The sequence below is a fragment of the Oncorhynchus clarkii genome, chromosome 19, assembly GCF_045791955.1.
Source record: "Oncorhynchus clarkii lewisi isolate Uvic-CL-2024 chromosome 19, UVic_Ocla_1.0, whole genome shotgun sequence".
NCBI lineage: Eukaryota > Metazoa > Chordata > Actinopteri > Salmoniformes > Salmonidae > Oncorhynchus > Oncorhynchus clarkii.
In genome coordinates, this window is record NC_092165.1 from 15,500,730 (window position 1) to 15,519,579 (window position 18,850).

Below are 18,850 nucleotides of genomic sequence, written 5' to 3' on the forward strand. Positions count from 1 at the left end.
CCGCCATCCACTTCCTTATGTCTGGAACACAGGCTTTCAGGGAGGGCAATTTTGGGGCTCCACCATGTTTCATTGAAATGTACAGCTGTGTAAAAATCAAATCAAATCAAATTTTATTTGTCACATACACATGGTTAGCAGATGTTAATGCGAGTGTAGCGAAAAACAATGCAGGCTTCAAAACTACTGTCTTGTACACAGTGTAAGGGGATAAAGAATATGTACATAAGGATATATGAAATTTACAGAGCAGCATAGGCAAGATACAGTAGATTCGGGTACCAGATGAGTATGTAAACAAAGTGGCATAGTATAGTATAAAGTGGCTAGTGATACATGTACAGCTGTGTGTCATCTGCATAGCAGTGAAAGTTAACATTATGTTTCTGAATGACATCACGAAGAGGTAAAATATATAGTGAAAACAATAGTGGTCCTAAAACGGAACCTTGAGAAACACTGAAATTTACAGTTGATTTGTCAGAAGACAAAACATCCACAGAGACAAACAAATATCTTTCCGACAGATTAGATCTAAACCAGGCTAGAACTTGTCCCTGTAGACCAATTTGGGTTTCCAATCTCTCCAAAAGAATGTGGTGATTGATGGTATCAAAAGCAGCACTAAGGTCTAGGAGCACGAGGACAGATGCAGAGTCTTGGTCTGACGCCATTAAAAGGTAATTTACCACCTTCACGAGTGCAGCCTCAGTGCTATGATGGGGTCTAAAACCAGACTGAAGCAATTCGTATACATTGTTTGTCTTCAGGAATGCAGGGAGTTGCTGCGCAACAGCTTTTTCTCAAATGTTTGAGAGGAATGGGAGATTAGATATAGGCCAATTCATTTTTTAAATATTTTCTGGGTCAAGGTTTGGCTTTCTCAATAGAGGCTTTATTACTGCCACTTTTAGTGAGTTTGGTACACATTCAGTGGATAGGGAGCCGTTGATTATGTTCAAAATAGGAGGGCCAAGCACAGGAAGCAGCTCTTTCAGTAGTTTAGTTGTTATAGGGTCCAGTATGCAGCTTGAAGGTTCAGAGGCCAATACCATTGTCATCAATGTGTCAAGAGATGTACAGTTGAAGTCGGAAGTTCACATGCACTTAGGTTGGAGTCATTAAAACTCTTTTTTTTAATCACTCCACACATTTATTGTTAACAAAGTATAGTTTTGGCAAGTCGGTTAGGACGTCTACTTTGTGCATGACAAGTCATTTTCCCAACGATTGTTCACAGACAGATTATGTCACTTATAATTCACTGTATCACAATTCCAGTGGGTCAGAAGTTTACATACATTAAGTTGAATGTGCCTTTAAACAGCTTGGAAAAATCCAGAAAATTATGTAATGGCTTTAGAAGCTTCTGATAGGCTAATTGACATAATTTAAGTCAATTGGAGGTGTACCTGTGTGATTTCCTTATATGAACTGTAACTTGTATGTTTCTTTTATATTTTTGTTCAGTATGTATGTGTGTATTCCCAGCCCATGACTCCTATGACCTGTGAATGGCAGCGAGCAATACGCAACATAGCGTCTAGTCTGCCGGAAACTCACACTAAGAAGACGTAAACGGAAGTGAACAGTGACCACGTTAGCGTTTTTAATTGTTGTTATTTAAACATTTATTAACACCCTAGAAAATACGAGTCTTTAACTGCACCGCATCACATACTTACCCCACGTAGTGTTTAATTCGCGTTGCAGACAGGACTTAGTTAATAGATGTTATCTAAACGCTAGTTTGCTAACGTGAGCTAAAAATGTCTAACTGTATGGCTTATCACGCTCAAATAGCCTCCATCATGGAGGTTCTAGCGAATGCAGCCGTAGCAGAGATATGTAAAGTCGTAGACGACGATTATGCACTGTTTCGTTTGGAAATAACTCAAAGCCAGAAAGAAAACAGAGGATTGCGGAGGAAACTACTGGAAATGAAGGTCGCACGGGAGCGCGCAGAAAGGATAATGCGAGAGCGCGTCCTCGCCAGTCGTCCCAGTAGTGTCAAGATCCTCGACCGATACAGAGGAATGGCAAGAGGCACGTTTTGTTTAAGGCTGAGGATGCGCAGCCCATCGCCGTTCATATATCCCGTAGTGCATGTTGCTCGGTTCCTCTCTGTACATGTGATGTGTGTAATATTAATATGTGTAAACATACTGAATTATAATTGGATGCATTTTACCGCCGTATCATACTGTGCTATGATTGGTTAAGACCACCCAGATGGTTAGGTCATGGTCAGTTGATCATGGTTGGAGATACGTGAACATGCCAGTTATAACTAGCTAATAAAGAGCTACGTTAAGAAATATCCTGTAGTACTGCATTTTATTATTTTGTACAAAGCGTACAAAACAAGACAATGTGTTACCAATAATTGGGTATTGGTCAGATTTTGGATTGCATGGAATTATTCCCCTGATTACTTAGCTAACTTGCGCAAATACACTATCATATTCTAATCAGATTTGAGATTTTCTGCATTTCCTATTATTTGGTCAACGAAAACAATGTGATGCATGGAACATAATACATAGATCAATAAATAGTATATCAAGAAGTTATGAGACCTTACACCCTGGACAATTCTAGACAGCGTCAATAGTGTACAATATAGCGTTGAGTATTGACAGTAGATAACCTAACCACCTCTTTTCCTCCCAATCACTCTCTCAGGTGAAGGACATCTCACTGGAGGCCACAGGAGCTTTTTGAAGCCGTCCGGACACAACACATGGAGAGATGACCAACCAATCACTGTTGATGAGGGGAGTGGAACCTCAACCCAGCACGTTATCGTGATAGAGGTTCGTGTAATAGTGCTGCATAAAAAAATTAAGTTACTTTGTAAATCGATGTGGCCTGGTTCTCAGAAAGGCTCCCCTCAGCTATTGACTTGCTTAAATGTACATCCTCATTTATCTGCTATAGGGGAGCTTATGAGACTTCCCTATGACATTGTTATCCTTGTTATCTTGTTGTGTCAGTCTGCAGATGCAGAGGCTGCAGGTCCTGGGGTCAAGCAGGAGAGGTCTGAAGGAGGGGAGGACTTACGGCACAGCAGAGACAACCAGGCTGGAGCGTCTGGATTGCCCGCTGTAGTCACGGAGGACCCCACTACCACCCCAGTGCAGCCAAGGGCCCGACTCAGCATCGTTGAGGTCAGTGGAACGCAGAACGTCATCCTCAAGTCAGATACGGAGACCAAGACTTTAACTGTAACACACAGGGAAATACGCACAGGATATGACCATAGATCAGACCCAGAGGGACTGGGGAGACTGTGCCAACCTCCTGCTCCCGGATGAGTATTTACCGGTATTTCACCAGAGCCAGGGGACAGTTCATTCCCCTGGAGATAGTGAGGCGTTAGACACTTGTGTTGATGATCGGTCTTGTTCTTACACTACAGAGATGGACCCTAGCAACATGCCCTTTGGTTTAGAGACACAGACTGATCTGTCTACAGGGGACTGGAACCAGTACAGTAGTAGTGTATACTCTGAAGGGTGCCTGGATAAGAAAGGGGAGGTTATAGTGGTAGATGAGGTGACTGTGAAAGTGGAGGGTGACGCTCCTCCCAAATGGAATGCAGATAGTCACCTTGGAGACAGACAGACACGGGGCAGAGATTTCTTACATTATACAGAAAGCTTAGAGACAAATCCATATCCAAGACCTACTCCCCTTTACACGCATTCAGGGATCTAGGCCCAGTGTCCACTTTGATGGCACCTTCTGATTCACATGGCTACATCCTTTTTAATCAGGTATTGAACTCAAACAACAGGGCTAGAGCCCAGGCTCAGGGAGGGGGAGCCACATCAGGCAATAGTAAAGAGAAACGGTTCCTCTGTATATTCTGTAACAAAGGCTTCAGCTGCCCCCAGAAGGTGGAGAGGCACCAGAGGGTCCACACAGGGGTGAAACCCTTCATTTGTTCCCAGTGTGAGAAGAGGTTCTCCCACCAGGACACCCTGAAGAGGCTGTACCTTTGAGAGCACCTTGACTGGAGGTGCATCACTGCATGGTATGGCAATAGCACCGCCCTCGATCGCATTGCGCTACAGAGCATGGTGCGGACAACCCAGTACGTCCAGGACCTCTATATCAGGCGGTGTGAAAGGAAGGCCCAGAAAATATTTTAAGACTCCAGCCGCCAAGCTATAGACTGTTCTCTCTGCTTCAGCACGGCAAGCGGTACCGGTGCATCAAGTCTGACATCAACAGCTTCGATCCCCAAGCCATAAGCCTGCTAAATAGCTAACAAAATGTCTACATCGACCATCTGGGTTGACCCTTGTATTTTTATTTTTGATTGTCTCTATGCACACTCACACACACACCAGAACACACACAAACACTCAATTCATAATTTGCTCACACACATAATATGCACATGCATTTATACTGACTTTACACCCACTCACATACATTCATCATATACGCTGCTGCTACTCTGTTTATCATATATCCTGATGCCTTGTCACCTTACTCCTTGCCAGCCTATACATATCTACCTCTCTATCACTGCAAATTGTAATATGGTACTGTAACTGACTGACTCTGTTTATATAGTATGCTTATTTACTTTTTCCTTGTGTTACTTTTAGTATTACATTGTTATTGATTACTGTATTGCTGGGTTTAAAGATTACAAGAAAGGCATTTCACTGTACCTGTACAGGCGACATTAAAACTTGAAGGAGAGAAAGGTAATTTGCCTGTACACACTGCAGGAAGAGGTTCTCCGAGAGGAATTACCTAAGGATACACCAGCAGAAAATACATTCCACTCTATAAAATAGAAAGTTACCATTCTTCTGATATCTTCTGACGTTTAAATCAAACCCTGCATTAATGACAAAGATACATTTTTGTTGTTTTCAGCAGAAAAAATCCATAGCTTATGTGTGATATAAGCCTAAAAAGTCTGCTTCATATTGCATTTGTGCTGTGTAGGTTATATGATATTCAGATTTTCCCAAGACACTGTTAATAAATGCAGTTTATCAAGTTCAAGCTGATTTTTTTGTGTGTGTGGTTTTCATATAGTGTATTTAACACTTGTTTAATAAACACAAAATGGGATTTTTTATTCTTAGACTTTCATTGAGACTCTTAGACCCACACACTAACAAACACCTACTGTACACGTCAAAATAGTTTGATGATGACTTTTGACTTAACATAGCTGACTTATTTTTTTACCAACATCATCATATTTATGTCCACTGTGATGGGTTTAACAATGAAGTCATTCTGTAACTACAGTGTAGGACTCAAATGTAGTGGGGATGGGTAAACACTCCATGTTGAAAAAGTGTTTATTTGTGTGTACGTACCTGAGGGAGTGTATGTCTGTGTAATCTGTATCACCTGTCTCTTCCAGGAGGATGAAGGTCCAGAGGTGCTGCTGGTGAAGGAGGAGGTGTGTGAGGAGAGTCTGAGGAACACTGATGGGACCATGGTCATGGAGGACAACCAGACGACACCACCTCCTGAACCCACAGAGGAACCAGCTGAACAGCACAGGACCACACACAGTCTCACTGAGGTGAGCCCACTGTGAACTACTGTCTGAATGGTATTAGGTCAGGGCCAATATCCACAAACCCTCTCAGAGTAGGAGTGCTGATCTAGGATCAGTTTTGCCTTTTAGATCATAATGAATAAGACTATATAGACCGGTGGGGACCTGATACTCGATCAGCAATTCTACTCTTTGTGGATACAGGCTCAGAACTGGATTAAGTGTGGGACCAAGCCTTTCAATTATCAAACCATTAAAGATAGTCAAGTAGTTAAATCAACTAACATGTTTGCATAGTACTCATAGCAATCCCTCATTGCCCAATCACAAGATAGCAGTGTGCTCATATCAGATTTCTTGATCCAACATCCTCTCACTCTGTATCTCTTACAGTCAGTAGACATGGAGGATGGGAAACCTGATCTGCTGCTGGTCAAAGAGGAGACAATAGAAGACGAACCAGAGAGCATTGACTTGCTGAGTGGACTAAAGTTGGGGGAGCAAGGTAAGAGAGAAATACATATAGATATACCTCAATGGGAATTGTGATGCACCTGGCTATTATTTTCTTTTCATTCATAAAATTAAGTCAATATAATTTAGGTTTACATACTAAATTATAATGTATGAACTTGACCAGGGCATTAACTCATGCCATGTTTGTAAAGTCTATTTTGTAACCTCTTCCTGCAGGTGGCTGGCTGGAGGCTATCAGAGGAGACTGGGTGGCCGCCTTGGATTCCCAGACGGGTGCAGCCAAGGGCCCAGGGGACGACGTCACTGAGCAGGTCCGGACCAGAGGCGACATAGTAGAGGTCAGTGGATGGGACAGCGTCCTCAACTCTGGGCTGGGGAACAACACAGGGTCCATGTTCCAGTTGAAACAGACAGTCGAACACAAAACAATCAAATTTAGTCTTCATATTTATTTATTTATCTTTATTTAACTAGGCAAGTCAGTTAACCCCTTAACAGGTGCTGCCTTCAGCCTGCCTTCTATAGGATCTATCAACTGGAACATGGACCCTGCAACAACACAGACCGTGTCCGAATACCCATAATAGCATACTACATACTGTACTTAAACTGCGTAGTATGTACTCATTGTTATACTATTTATCACATAATGTTCAGTAAAAAGTATGCCGTATGCCATGACGGTTGCGTTCTACTAGCCAGCAAATATAACTGGCTAGCTAGGTTAAACATGAAGTGGTCACTCAACAGCAGAAAGCTTATCGGGTATTCAGCTAACTTCAAGTCCTGCGAGCAGAACATCATTGTCAACAGATCAAAAGGAAAAATGTCTTCAATAATACAAAGAAACGGAACGGATTTCAAACATGTGAAAATACATTTGAACGCATTAAATTGTCCACCAGCAATAGTAGCTTGTCAAGGTTAAGTTTTCACTCTCAATTTCTCAAATGACTCTCTCTAAAGTCTTGGCACCTTTAGGTTTGAATTTCAGTCTGATTGGAGGGGGGCTTAAAGGCGGGTGCTTGTATAGAAAATCTGAGATTGGTCACTTTCACTAGAGTGGACAAACTAACAAACTCCTGCCCTCAGCCAGTCCAGTGTTGCGATTGGCTATTATGCAGCCTGCGACTTGTTGTGTGATTGCTTGAGCTTTCTGTTTGTGGGCAATGCAGCGCCATCTGTTTAGCCAGCTTGCCAGCTTGAGAAGTAAGCGCCAAACGACTTGGAAACCCAGCTGCTTGATAACCAAATGAATTGTGAAATAAATTCAAATAGGTGTACTATAACTTAAGTTGAGTGGAATCTACTCACTAAAGTTAAAGAGCTAATTGTTAACCAGCAATGTTTGTCTGTAAAATGAAGTCCAAAAATTGAAGGCAGGATCCAATATTTACGGTATTAAGCCCAAGGACACACACACACAGCCCATGGGGATTTTGAATGTAAACTGACGAGAATATGATAAACCAGCTAAACATGTCAGAATCAGCTTTATTCCCCAAATATATTTGCATGTACAGGAATTTGACTCTGGGAAATGGTGTTGCCTCATTAAACAGACAAAATACATAGACTCAGAATTTCCACAGATCCACAAAACTTTAGACTAAACTATAAGCTACATGAAAAATGATGCATGTAAGCGATAAGCAGAGAGTGCAAAGAGCAATGTGCAGTTCTGGGATGATGGTGCAAAGTCCATAGACGAGAGAATCATCGTGGGGGGTCGTGATTGACCTGAACCGCTTGGAAGAGATGAGAGTTGGTGGAAGGGGTCGGCGATGATCTTTCCTGCACGGTTCCTTGCCCTGGAGTCATGCAAGACCTCAATGGAGGGCAGGCGGCAGCCAATAACCCTCTCGGCAGACCGGCCAATCATTGCAGTGATCGAGGAGGTGAGGATGGACTCGATGATGGTCGTTTAGAACTGAGCCAGTATACACAGCATTCAAAGGAGGACTGAGGTAAAAAAAAACAATGCCATGCATTCACCAAACATTGCACTGAGAAACAGATTTGATGTATAGTAATTGGCTGATTGGGAACCATCATCGTCTATCAATTACAGAATATTGAAGGATTTCAATTTGGCATTGAAAGTTTTACAGTCTGTAATACAGGGGTCAAATCGTATAGGGAGTTTCATCAGATCAGATTTCATCAGCAACCCAGAGCCATCTGTGGGTAAATTATACGTAGAACAAAGATAAGCACATCATTCAACATAAGATTCCACCAATCTCTGCTGAACTCCTCACTTCCTCTACTCGCATCCTTCTCAAAACCCATTGGAAGAGGTCTGAGGCGAGGAACCTTGGGCCGTCTCCTCCAATGGGGTTTTAGGAGGAGCCATGGTCTGTCCTTGCATCCATAGCTCTTGTCTATGAATTTGAGTGGTTCACAGAAACAGTGGTGGGGAGTACGCTTTGTTATTGTTTCAACTGCTGTTGGTCGCTTTAAGAAACACGTAAATTAGCATACAAGTATGTTTAAGCATACATGACTGTTGGGAGTGCGGTGCCATACCTTTAGCTCCCAGGTGCAGCAGAGCTGACACACTGAAGATGAAGTTGTGCCGGATGTCTTGACCACCCCCTGGCTGTTCTCCAGACAGCGGTAGCACTGGAATGAGTCCCAGGCACTGTTTGTGGCCATGTCACCTCCCTCAGTGAAGATCTCCAGGTTCTTACAGCGGGGCAGCAGCATAATCTATAGAGAGGGAAGAACGATACAGGAGATGGAATTAGATTAAGTATGGAGTGGAAGTCCCAATTTACATCCATCGATATTGGTAAAAAGGTAACACACACACACACACACACACACACACACACACAGAGAGAGGTGTCAGGAAATGTCACAGTTCAAAAGGGGTTTAAATGTTTTAACACCTTACTGTTGCAATCAAGGTAACAGTCCATTTTGTTAAGACTGCTGTAGCTGTAGGCAACTACGGATGATAATTTAGCCAAATAATAACACGCAATTTGGGACTGAGCCGAGCTGTACCAATCCACGCCACTTGTCAGTCAGCATGGCTCCGTGTTGACTTAGCTACAAGCCTTTTGCTACACTCGCATTAACATCTGCTAACGCTTTAACATCAGCTGTGACCAATAACATTTGATTTGACTTGAATGCTCTTAGTTCAATCAATCACATTTATTTATAAAGCCCTTTTTACATCAGCCAATGTCACAAAGTGCTATACAGAAACCCAGCCTAAAACCCCAAACAGCAAGCAATGCAGATGTAGAAGCACGGTGGCTTGGAAAAATTCCCTAGAAAGGCAGGAACCTTGGAAGAAACCTAGAGCGGAACCAGGCTCTGCGGGGTGGCCAGTCCTTTTCTGGCTGTGCCGGCTGGAGATAACAGTACATGGCCAAAGATGTTCAAACGCTCATAGATGACCAGCAGATTCAAATAATAATAATCAGTGGTTGTAGAGGGTGCAACAGGTCAGCACCTCAGGAGTAAATGTTGGGACAAGGTAGCACGTCCGGTGAACAGGTCAGGGTTTCATAGCCGCAGGCAGAACAGTTAAAACTGGAGCAGCAGCATGACCAGGTGGACTGGGGACAGCAAGGAGTCATCAGGCCAGGTAGTCCTGAGGTATGGTCCTAGGGCTCAGGTCCTCCGAGAGGAGAAAGAGAGAGAATTAGAGGGAGCATACTTCAATTCCCACAGGACACCGGATAAGACAGGAAGAATACTCCAGACATAACAGACTGACCCCCCCCCAAAATTAAATAATACAAATATGTAAATAACATTGAATTGCACATAGAGGTATACAGGTATACAGTACCAGTGAAACATTTGGACACCTACTCATTCTAGTATTTTTCTTTATTTTTTACTATTTTCTACATTGTAGAATAATAGTGAAGACATCAACTATATATTTTATATTTGAGATTCTTCAAAGTAGCCACCTTTTGCCTTGATGTCTTCACTATTGTTCGACAATGTAGAAAATAATAAAATTAAAGAAAAACCCTGGAATTAGTAGGTGTCCAAACTTTTGACTGGTACTGTATATACCTCAATATGAGCAATAGTGCCTTACCGCCGACAGAGATGGCCGCCTCGCTTCGCGTTCCTAGGAAACTATGCAGTTTTTTGTTTTTTTACGTGTTATTTCTTACATTAGTACCCCAGGTCATCTTAGGTTTCATTACATACAGTCGAGAAGAACTACTGAATATAAGATCAGCATCAACTCACCATCAGTACGACCAAGAATATGTTTTTCGCGACGCGGATCCTGTGTTCTGCCTTACAAACAGGACAACGGAGTGGATCCTATGCAGCGACCCAAAAAAACGACTCCGAAAGAGAGGGAAACGAGGCGGTCTTCTGGTCAGACTCCGGAGACGGGCACAGCGCGCACCACTCCCTAGCATTCTTCTTGCCAATGTCCAGTCTCTTGACAACAAGGTTGATGAAATCCGAGCAAGGGTAGCATTCCAGAGGGACATCAGAGACTGTAACGTTCTTTGCTCACGGAAACGTGGCTTACTGGAGAGACGCTATCCGAAGCGGTGCAGCCAACAGGTTTCTCCACGCATCGCGCAGACAGGAAAAAACATCTTTCTGGTAAAAAGAGGGGCGGGGGCGTATGCCTTATGACTAACGTGACATGGTGCGATGAAAGAAACATACAGGAACTCAAATCCTTCTGTTCACCTGATTTAGAATTCCTCACAATCAAATGTAGACCGCATTATCTACCAAGAGAATTCTCTTCGATTATAATCACAGCCGTATATATCCCCCCCCAAGCAGACACATCGATGGCTCTGAACGAACTTTATTTAACTCTCTGCAAACTGGAAACAATTTATCCGGAGGCTGCATTCATTGTAGCTGGGGATTTTAACAAGGCTAATCTGAAAACAAGACTCCCCAAATTTTATCAGCATATCGATTGCGCAACCAGGGGAGGAAAGACCTTGGACCATTGTTACTCTAACTTCCGCGACGCATATAAGGCCCTGCCCCGCCCCCCTTTCGGAAAAGCTGACCACGACTCCATTTTGTTGATCCCTGCCTACAGACAGAAACTAAAACAAGAGGCTCCCACGCTGAGGTCTGTCCAACGCTGGTCCGACCAAGCTGACTCCACACTCCAAGACTGCTTCCATCACGTGGACTGGGAGATGTTTCGTATTGCGTCAGATAACAACATTGACGAATACGCTGATTCGGTGTGCGAGTTCATCAGAACGTGCGTTGAAGATGTCGTTCCCATAGCAACGATTAAAACATTCCCTAACCAGAAACCGTGGATTGATGGCAGCATTCGTGTGAAACTGAAAGCGCGAACCACTGCTTTTAATCAGGGCAAGGTGTCTGGTAACATGACCGAATACAAACAGTGCAGCTATTCCCTCCGCAAGGCTATCAAACAAGCTAAGCGCCAGTACAGAGACAAAGTAGAATCTCAATTCAACGGCTCAGACACAAGAGGCATGTGGCAGGGTCTACAGTCAATCACGGACTACAGGAAGAAACCCAGCCCAGTCACGGACCAGGATGTCTTGCTCCCAGGCAGACTAAATAACTTTTTTGCCCGCTTTGAGGACAATACAGTGCCACTGACACGGCCTGCAACGAAAACATGCGGTCTCTCCTTCACTGCAGCCGAGGTGAGTAAGACATTTAAACGTGTTAACCCTCGCAAGGCTGCAGGCCCAGATGGCATCCCCAGCCGCGCCCTCAGAGCATGCGCAGACCAGCTGGCCGGTGTGTTTACGGACATATTCAATCAATCCCTATACCAGTCTGCTGTTCCCACATGCTTCAAGAGGGCCACCATTGTTCCTGTTCCCAAGAAAGCTAAGGTAACTGAGCTAAATGACTACCGCCCCGTAGCACTCACATCCGTCATCATGAAGTGCTTTGAGAGACTAGTCAAGGACCATATCACCTCCACCCTACCTGACACCCTAGACCCACTCCAATTTGCTTACCGCCCAAATAGGTCCACAGACGATGCAATCTCAACCACACTGCACACTGCCCTAACCCATCTGGACAAGAGGAATACCTATGTGAGAATGCTGTTCATCGACTACAGCTCGGCATTCAACACCATAGTACCCTCCAAGCTCGTCATCAAGCTCGAGACCCTGGGTCTCGACCCCGCCCTGTGCAACTGGGTACTGGACTTCCTGACGGGCCGCCCCCAGGTGGTGAGGGTAGGCAACAACATCTCCTCCCCGCTGATCCTCAACACTGGGGCCCCACAAGGTTGCGTTCTGAGCCCTCTCCTGTACTCCCTGTTCACCCACGACTGCGTGGCCACGCACGCCTCCAACTCAATCATCAAGTTTGCGGACGACACAACAGTGGTAGGCTTGATTACCAACAACGATGAGACGGCCTACAGGGAGGAGGTGAGGGCCCTCGGAGTGTGGTGTCAGGAAAACAACCTCACACTCAACGTCAACAAAACTAAGGAGATGATTGTGGACTTCAGGAAACAGCAGAGGGAACACCCCCCTATCCACATCGATGGAACAGTAGTGGAGAGGGTAGCAAGTTTTAAGTTCCTCGGCATACACATCACAGACAAACTGAATTGGTCCACTCACACAGACAGCATCGTGAAGAAGGCGCAGCAGCGCCTCTTCAACCTCAGGAGGCTGAAGAAATTCGGCTTGTCACCAAAAGCACTCACAAACTTCTACAGATGCACAATCGAGAGCATCCTGGCGGGCTGTATCACCGCCTGGTATGGCAACTGCACCGCCCTCAACCGTAAGGCTCTCCAGAGGGTAGTGAGGTCTGCACAACGCATCACCGGGGGCAAACTACCTGCCCTCCAGGACACCTACACCACCCGATGTCACAGGAAGGCCATAAAGATCATCAAGGACATCAACCACCCGAGCCACTGCCTGTTCACCCCGCTATCATCCAGAAGGCGAGGTCAGTACAGGTGCATCAAAGCTGGGACCGAGAGACTGAAAAACAGCTTCTATCTCAAGGCCATCAGACTGTTAAACAGCCACCACTAACACTGAGTGGCTGCTGCCAACACACTGACACTGACTCAACTCCAGCCACTTTAATAATGGGAATTGATGGGAAATGATGTAAATATATCACTAGCCACTTTAAACAATGCTACCTTATATAAATGTTACTTACCCTACATTATTCATCTCATATGCATACGTATATACTGTACTCTATATCATCGACGGTATCCTTATGTAATACATGTATCACTAGCCACTTTATACTATACTATGCCACTTTGTTTACATACTCATCTCATTTGTACATACTGTACCCGATACCATCTACTGTATCTTGCCTATGCTGCTCTGTACCATCTCTCATTCATATATCCTTATGTACATATTCTTTATCCCCTTACACTGTGTACAAGACAGTAGTTTTGGAATTGTTAGTTAGATTACTTGTTATTACTGCATTGTCGGAACTAGAAGCACAAGCATTTCGCTACACTCGCATTAACATCTGCTAACCATGTGTATGTGACAAATAAAATTTGATTTGATTTGATTTGATTTGATTTGATTTGAAGCTGCGTGTAATGTTATATTGAACCTTTTCCAAAGTATTCTAAAATTGATTTTGTCAAAGCAAGGGTACCAGATTTACAGAAAAGGTATAGTGTTACCATAATGAGAAGTTATTCTCGTCACGTATCGTTTGGTGCAATAAATGCAATTGTAATACCATTTAGTTTAAGTTAAATACTAGTTTGACTCGGTGCTGTCTGACTTGGTTATTTTTGTATCATTGCAAAGATTCCAATGGCTCCATATTGTTAGGTACTTCAATCAGTGTTAGAGATGGGCTTGACTGTGGTTAACATTTTATAATGTCATGTTTCTGTGTACAGTAAAGAGTTTCTTATATAAACCTTTATGCTTTTCTGTACCATCTTTGTTTGCAGACTGCAGTCCATCAAGACCTGCTGATATCCGGTGTTACTGGTGGGAGAGACTGGACCTCTGAAGTGGCTGGTCACAAACCCTGGCAACAGATCAGGAACATGGATCAGGAGCCGTCGCTCTTCCTTCCCGAGTCGGAATCAGGACCCAAACGTGAGGGACAGAGACTCAACCACCACACAGAACACAACCAGTGGACAGGTGGACTGAACAACCTCAGTCCTGGTGGTCATCAGAGAGATGGAGGCTCCAGTCAGGGATCCAGTCTGCAGTCCAGACCCTTCTCTTCACCGTCTCAGTGCAGGGATAGAGCAGGACCTTGGGCTGATAGACCCTCCTGTTCCTATGATACACACACCACAATATCCATGATTAACAGAGCAGGTCACCCTGGGCTTCAGCCTTCACAGAGAGTGGTGGGAGACCCTCCTGGTGGGAGTCTAACAGGAAGTCTGTCTTCTCCTTCAGGGTCTCATCTAATCCCTGGTGAATGGGTTCACAGAAGACCTGGGTCTAGCCTTCCTCAGTTACCTCATGGTTACCCCACCAATACAGACAAGGTCAGGATGGGCATTCACCTAGCCTATAACACAACACACAATCCCAACAACACCCAAACAATGGCTAGAGGTCAAGGATGGAGCTCAAAGACTAACCACCTGAGGGTGGTGACTCCCGTTTCTACCTCTGGTGTCATTGGGTCACAACATGGGAGGCCGAGCATTAGGACGGACACCGACAAGCCGTACGTCTGCCCCACGTGTGGGAAGCGCTTTACTGAGGCGAACTATGTGAAGCAGCACCAGACCGTTCACACCCTTCAAGTGCAGACTAAACTACAAGAGCTTATCAGACATAGGAGTGTCCACAACGGGGAGAAATCGTAGCAGTGTGTCTTCAGATGTACGCAGGGGATGTCAGGGAATCACTCTTTAGCTGACATATTATAGTTATCATGTGAAGTGTCTTGGGGTGAGAGTGTAATTAACAACATACCCTCTCATTAACACTTTAACTTGTTTTTAAGAGACAGTACATCAAGGCTCGAACAAGGACAGTTTAATATTGACCTTACTGAGGTGATGTCGATGGAATAAAGTAATTATATTAGTTTCTACTCTATTCTTGCTAAACACACTGTTCTTTCTAAACAAGTTTGCTCTCAGCTTGAAAGATCCTGATCATAGGATATTTGATGTGTAATGTAATAAGCAGTACCGTATTTCAAAGAACAGGGTAAATATATTTTTCATTTCACCACACCCTTTGAACTATTACGCCAACCAATAAGGACTACAGCCTTAACTTGTGGATTATGGAGAGTCTATGCTAATGGTGCCACGTCAGACACCCTACTCACTTGCACAGGTTCACCACAAAGGTGTCACCCCTCCTTTTTAAAGTTTCTACACCAATGACTGAGTGCCCGCGCCAACCGCCATTTTGTGAAGTTTGCCGATGACGCAGTCCTCTGGTCACTCCTCTCAAGAGCCTGACCATGGCCCAGCCATCCCTGACTTCATTGACTGGTGTGGGAGTACGCCGCTGGAGTTGAATGTCTTTAAGACAAAATACAATTATTGTACAATTAGCCCGCCAGTACAATGATCTTTGATGGAGAGGAGGTGGACAATGTGGACCAGTATACATATCTTGGCACCATCTTTGATAACACCCGGGAAGTTTGAGCAAAACACAGACGACCATCATCAAAATAGCAGACACAATATTTCCTCAGGAAATTGAACTCATTAAGTGTCCACAAATCAATATCGCAATCCTTTTTACAGTTCTTTCATCGAGAGCATTCTGTGTTGTCCTTCGTATGCTGGTTTACATCCCTCTCTGTCAAGAACAGATACTGCCTTCAAGCCATTGTGAACACCTGCTCAAAGATCACCGGGCTGCCTTTCAGAAGTCTGGCCTCATTCTTTGAGCAGCAGGCCAGGAGGAAAGCCTATGTATGACATTGTGGGGGAGAGCACTGTGTCCTCAACCTGCAGTTCCATCTGCTCCCCTTTGGGACATTGCCTGTGCTTTCTCAAGTGTTCCACCAATAGATGCAGGGCGTTGTTTGTGCCCGAGGCCAATCGCCTGGTTAACAGGAAAATGTAATGAAGACCTAGGGACTATTCTGGAGATAATTAATGGCAGGGCTAAACTAAGAACTGTGGCTACCATGGACTTAAAATGGCACCATGCACTTTTAACTGATGCCTTAGTTGTTTTTTTTGTCTCCTACTTTTAAAAAAAATACTGTGTGTGTGTTTGTCCTGTCTGAAGCACCGTCAGCCCTGAACGAATTGCCTCTCGGGGATGAATAGTTGAATTCTAAGTTTCGAGAAGTAGAATTGTTGCGGTTTTCTTTTTCTTTTGTGCATCCTTTGCCCCGAGGCAACGGGCTCTCCATGTCACACTCCTCAGGATCGACCTGCGTCGTGCTTTGCTCTCTGGAGCAGGTAGCATTGAGTGTAGAGGTGGATCAACTGAAAATGAATATTTCTGGTGTTTGTGATGCCCGCCGTTTGTTGAGACGTAGATCCGGTGGCAAAGGCAAGACAGGGTATTCTCAATCTGTCTTGAACTATGACACAGAGTTTCTACTGATAAGGCCAGGTTATATTTGCTATTCTGTGAGGCCTATGTTCCAAACCCGCTATGGTGCTTTTGTTGCAAAGGATTCAGACATGTTACAGCAATGTCTAGAAGGAAGATCCCACAATGTGAGAAATGTGCAGGAGGGCATAGTCAGAGTGTTGGGAGTTGGGATAGAGAAAGCACTGTGTCAACTGTGCGCCCTGTGAGAGAGAGACAGGTTGAGATTGACAGAATTCGAGTGGTGCAGAAAGTTTCCTATGCTGAGGCAGTGAAGAGAATAGAGGACAGCCCAAGGGTGAGTGAATAGGCCTGAAGAGAGAGCTCCAGAGAGGATGAATGTTAGTAAAATAGGGTTTCTTGCATTTATTGCTATGGTTAACTGTCCTGCACTGATGGAGTGTAAATCCCAGAAAATACAGGTAACTGCCAAAATAATGGAAACAATTGAGTAAATGAGGGATGCAAAGTATATTGAAAGCAGATGCTTCCACACATGTTTGGTTCCTGAGTTAATTAAGCAATTAACATCCCATCCTGCTTAGGGTCATGTATAAAAATACTGGGTAGGCCATTATTTTGGCTACCGTGGCTATGCCCCCATAGGATGACATTGCCCCCATTCACAGGGCACAAGTGGTCACTGAATGGTTTGATGAGCATAAATTGTGTAAACCATATGCCATGGCCATCTCAGTAACCAGATGTCAACCAATTTGAACACTTATGGGAGATTCTGGAGTGGCGCCCGAGACTTTTCCTGCACTATCAACAAAACACCAAGTTATGGACTGTCTTATGGATGAATAGATGTCGCATCCCTCCAATAGATTTCCAGACCTTTGTAGAATCTATGCCAAGGTGCATTAAAGCTGTTCTGGCTCGTGGTGGCCCAACGCCCTATTAAAGACACTTATGTTGCCGTTTCCTTTATTTTGGCAGTTACCTGTAGATGTGGCAGCAGCAGATACAGTGCCTTGCGAAAGTATTCGGCCCCCTTGAACTTTGCGACCTTTTGCCACATTTCAGGCTTCAAACATAAAGATATAAAACTGTATTTTTTTTGTGAAGAATCAACAACAAGTGGGACACAATCATGAAGTGGAACGACATTTATTGGATATTTCAAACTTTTTTAACAAATCAAAAACTGAAAAATTGGGCGTGCAAAATTATTCAGCCCCTTTACTTTCAGTGCAGCAAACTCTCTCCAGAAGTTCAGTGAGGATCTCTGAATGATCCAATGTTGACCTAAATGACTAATGATGATAAATACAATCCACCTGTGTGTAATCAAGTCTCCGTATAAATGCACCTGCACTGTGATAGTCTCAGAGGTCCGTTAAAAGCGCAGAGAGCATCATGAAGAACAAGGAACACACCAGGCAGGTCCGAGATACTGTTGTGAAGAAGTTTAAAGCCGGATTTGGATACAAAAAGATTTCCCAAGCTTTAAACATCCCAAGGAGCACTGTGCAAGCGATAATATTGAAATGGAAGGAGTATCAGACCACTGCAAATCTACCAAGACCTGGCCGTCCCTCTAAACTTTCAGCTCATACAAGGAGAAGACTGATCAGAGATGCAGCCAAGAGGCCCATGATCACTCTGGATGAACTGCAGAGATCTACAGCTGAGGTGGGAGACTCTGTCCATAGGACAACAATCAGTCGTATATTGCACAAATCTGGCCTTTATGGAAGAGTGGCAAGAAGAAAGCCATTTCTTAAAGATATCCATAAAATGTGTCATTTAAAGTTTGCCACAAGCCACCTGGGAGACACACCAAACATGTGGAAGAAGGTGCTCTGGTCAGATTAAACCATAATTGAACTTTTTGGCAACAATGCAAAACGTTATGTTTGGCGTAAAAGCAACACAGCTGAACACACCATCCCCACTGTCAAACATGGTGGTGGCAGCATCATGGTTTGGGCCTGCTTTTCTTCAGCAGGGACAGGGAAGATGGTTAAAATTGATGGGAAGATGGATGGAGCCAAATACAGGACCATTCTGGAAGAAAACCTGATGGAGTCTGCAAAAGACCTGAGACTGGGACGGAGATTTGTCTTCCAACAAGACAATGATCCAAAACATAAAGCAAAATCTACAATGGAATGGTTCAAAAATAAACATATCCAGGTGTTAGAATGGCCAAGTCAAAGTCCAGACCTGAATCCAATCGAGAATCTGTGGAAAGAACTGAAAACTGCTGTTCACAAATGCTCTCCATCCAACCTCACTGAGCTCTAGCTGTTTTGCAAGGAGGAATGGGAAAACATTTCAGTCTCTCGATGTG

General features: G+C 44.1%; 1 protein-coding gene and 1 long non-coding RNA gene across 2 annotated transcripts; one reads left to right on the forward strand and one right to left on the reverse strand.

Annotated features, from left to right (window-relative positions):
- The first annotated feature begins 1,561 nt into the window (after positions 1-1,561).
- On the forward strand, positions 1,562-16,218 carry LOC139374773 (uncharacterized). The gene is made up of 7 exons (XM_071115908.1): positions 1,562-2,046; positions 2,686-2,816; positions 2,997-3,170; positions 5,402-5,566; positions 5,936-6,047; positions 6,236-6,357; positions 13,959-16,218. Exons 1-7 carry the CDS (start codon positions 1,770-1,772, stop codon positions 14,841-14,843), a joined length of 1,866 nt encoding a protein of 621 aa, XP_070972009.1. The 5' UTR covers positions 1,562-1,769; the 3' UTR covers positions 14,844-16,218.
- Positions 7,775-9,718, reverse strand: LOC139374824 (uncharacterized). The gene is made up of 3 exons (XR_011627734.1): positions 9,489-9,718; positions 8,549-8,731; positions 7,775-7,981 (listed from the first exon to the last, which is right to left on the reverse strand). It is a non-coding gene; the product is annotated as an uncharacterized lncRNA (long non-coding RNA).
- Positions 16,219-18,850: the final 2,632 nt, after the last annotated feature.